At 39.5% G+C, this 3467-nt stretch overlaps 1 protein-coding gene across 1 annotated transcript in view; it reads right to left on the minus strand.

The window, feature by feature from the left end:
- Positions 1 to 1052: 1052 nt before the first annotated feature.
- Positions 1053 to 3467, minus strand: part of LOC111722730 (zinc finger protein 682-like) — an 11415-nt gene continuing 9000 nt past the window's right edge. The window contains exons 4-5 of the mRNA XM_023509067.1: positions 1152 to 1569; positions 1053 to 1059 (exon numbers count right to left, since the gene is read on the minus strand). Coding sequence (XP_023364835.1) covers positions 1053 to 1059; positions 1152 to 1569 — 425 coding nt within the window. The remainder of the gene's footprint in view (positions 1060 to 1151; positions 1570 to 3467) is intronic.

Here is a 3467-nt window from a genome sequence, read left to right on the forward strand (position 1 = left end):
TTCTTTGATGTGCAGAAAGGTGTGAGGATTGTTTAAATACTTTGCCACACTCTGGACATTTGTAGGGTTTCTCTCCAGAGTGAATTCTTTGATGTCTCGTAAGAGATGAAGTAACCTTAAAGTCTTTGCCACATTCTTGACATTTGTACGGTTTCTCTCCAGAATGAATTCTTTGATGTACAGAAAGGTCTGAGTGCTGGGTAAGGGTTTTGCCACATTCTTGACATTTGTAAGGTTTCTCTCCAGAGTGAATTCTTTTATGTTTAGTAAGAGATGAACTGTGATTAAAGGTATTGCCACACTCTTGACATTTGTAGGATTTCTCCCCAGAGTGAATTCTTTCATGTTCAGAAAGTTGTGAGTGCCAGTTAAAGGCTTTGCCACATTCTTGACATTTGTAGGGTTTCTCTCCAGAGTGAATTCCTTGATGTCTAGAAAGGTGCATGTGTCGGGTAAAAGCTTTGTTACATTCTTGACATTTGCATGGTTTCTCTCCAGAGTGAATTCTTTGATGTACAAAAAAACTTGAGTAACGGTTAAAGGCTTTGCCACATTCTTGACATCTATAGGGTTTCTTTCCAGAGTGAATTCTTTGATGTCTAGAAAGGTTTGAGTACTGGTTAAAGGTTTTGCCACACTCTTGACATTTGTAGGGTTTCTGTCCAAAATGAATTCTTTGATGTACAGAAAGTTGCATGTGCCCGTTAAAGTCTTTGCCACATTCTTGACATTTGTAGGGTTTCTGTCCAGAATGAATTCTTGGATGTACAGAAAGGCTGGAGTACTGGTTAAAGGTTTTGCCACACTGTTGATATTTGTAAGGTTTCTCTCCAGAATGAATTCTTTGATGTCTAGAGAGGAGTGCGTGCCCGATAAAGGCTTTTCCAGGTTCTCCACGGTTGTATGATTTGCCTCCAGAACGACGTACTTTATGTACAGAAAGGCTTGAGTAATGTTTAAAAGCTTTGCCACAGTGTTGACATTTGTAGTGTTTTTCTCTGGAATGAATTCTTTTATGGCCATCAATGTATGAGTACTTCTTGGTAAGTTTGTCACATTCTTTATATTTGTAAGGTTTTTCTCCAGTATTCAAAATCTTATGTTTATAATACTTTGATCTGTGGCTAAGACATTTGCCATCATTTTTATACCTGTTGAGTTTCTCTCCAGTATGGAGTGTTGAGCAAGATTGGAAGAATTGGCTACCTTCTTTGCATTTGTATTGTTTTTCTGCAGTATTTGTTATCTTATGTTCTGTGATGTGTGAGCAGAGCTTACAGGATTTCCCATACTTTTCACATGTAAAAGTTTTCTCTAAGGTATATATCATGTTATGTCTATTTAGATTTGACAACTGTCTGAAGACTTTGCCATGGGTAGCTGTTACACATTTGTCAAGTCCACTGTAACATACTTTCTGCTGCTTACATTCATACACACCTTCCCAGTTGTTTGTAAAGTTTAAATTCTCAGGGCCACATATTTGATGTCTGCTCAGGATCAGCTCTGGAAATAAAATATTTGTGTCCAGCTCTTGCAAATGGTCTTGGGTAGAATGATTAGGTAGAGCTGAAAGAAATTTAAAGAATAACAATTTTAGCCACTCCCTTTTTCTCAGAATCCAGTAAATATACCTTAAACATTTTATCTGCAAAATCATGTTAAGAACATTAGGAAGATGCCATAATACAGTAGAGAGGCACCAATTATCTTAAAGATAAATAAATGTTGCATGTATATACTGCATTTTGGGGAAGTGTGAAAACCAAGCAAGAATATGCAGCACAACAAGTAAGCAAAAGTTGTAGAGATAATGTAGAGACAGAGCATTGGATCAAGTATTTAATCCACAAACTCAAGTACACTGAGGTGAATGGATCACTAGAGCACAGGTGTTTGAAATCAACCTGAGCAATAATGAGACCCCATCTGGATTGGCACCTGTAGCTTAAGACACTAAGGTGCCAGCCACATACACTGGCGAAGTAAGGTTGGAATATAGCCCCAGCCTGCCAAACAATATCAACCAAAAACTAACCTGGTGTAGGGGTGGGCAAATGTAATCCTAGCTACTCCTGGCTGTGGCAAGAGAATCACTTAAGCCCAAGAGTTGAAGGTTGCTGTAACCTGTGATACCTAGGCACTCTACCCAGAGTGACAGCTTGAGACTCTGTCTCAAAAAAAAAAAGCAAAACCCCAAACAGTGAACCCCCCCCCCAACTACCACAAATAGAAAAATTATTCCAGCATGGTGGCACACGCCTCTAGTCCCAGCAACTCATGAGGCTGAGGCAAGAAGATCTCTTGTGCCCAGAAGATTGAGGATGCTGTGAGCTATGACAACACAGTACTCTTCCCAGGGTGACAATTACTTAGGCTGAAATAAATGAATAAAAAAAAAATACATACATACACACATACATTCATACAGTATGTATGCACATATACACAAATATGTGGCAGGTTTATACATGGCCCTGGCCGAACTGCAACAAAAAAATAGTGGGGCATTGTGATGGGCCCCTGTAATCCCAGTCTTCCTACTCTGGAGGCTGAGGCAAAAGAATTGCCTAAGCCCAGGTGTTGGAGGTTGCTGTGACCTGTGACACCACAGCACTCTCCCGAAGGCAATAAAGTGAGACTCTGTCTCTAAAAAAAAGTCACACTCAAGAAGAGAATCTTGAAAGCAGCAAGAGAAAATAGATGTGTTATCACTAAGGATGCTCATCAGATTACTAGTGGATTAATCAACACGAACCTTCCACATCAAAAAACAGTTGCTGATATAGTCAAAGAGCCAAAAAACAAAACAAAACAAAAAAACACAAAACTTGAAAGCACATACACTATATCCACCAAAACTGTATTTCTAAATGAAGAGAACACAAATATTTATCAAGGTATATAGATGCTGCCAGGGCAAGCTGGTTTACGTCTGTAATCCTAGCACTCAGGAAGGCTGAGGAGGGTGGATTGCTTGATGTCACAGGTTTGAGACCAGCCTGAGGAAGAGCAAGACACCATCAGTAGTAAAAATAGAAAATCTGAGGCAAAAGGATCGCTTGAGCCCAAGAGTTTCATGTTGCTGTGAGCTATGACACTAGAGTACACTACACAAAGTGACATAGTGAGAATCTGTCTCAAAAAAAAAAATTGAGAGTCTGCAGTAAAACTCTGGTAATGGGTCTATATTTACAATATAACAAGATGTAATTGTTGACAAAAATAACAAAATCCAGTACAGATGTTTAAAAAAATTGTCAACAGTAAGCCCTTCTCTTTAAAAGTTATATAAATAATTCACAGTAATTTCTTCTCTTTCAAAAACTATGTACACGGCTCGGCGCCTGTGGCTCAAGCGGCTAAGGCGTCAGCCACATACACCTAACGTGGCGGGTTCGAATCCCCAGCCCAGGCCCACCAAACAACAACGATGGCTGCAACCAAAAAATGGCCAGGCGTTGTGG

The sequence above is a fragment of the Otolemur garnettii genome, unplaced genomic scaffold, assembly GCF_000181295.1.
Source record: "Otolemur garnettii isolate 467f Iridium unplaced genomic scaffold, OtoGar3 scaffold00335, whole genome shotgun sequence".
NCBI classification, from domain to species: domain Eukaryota; kingdom Metazoa; phylum Chordata; class Mammalia; order Primates; family Galagidae; genus Otolemur; species Otolemur garnettii.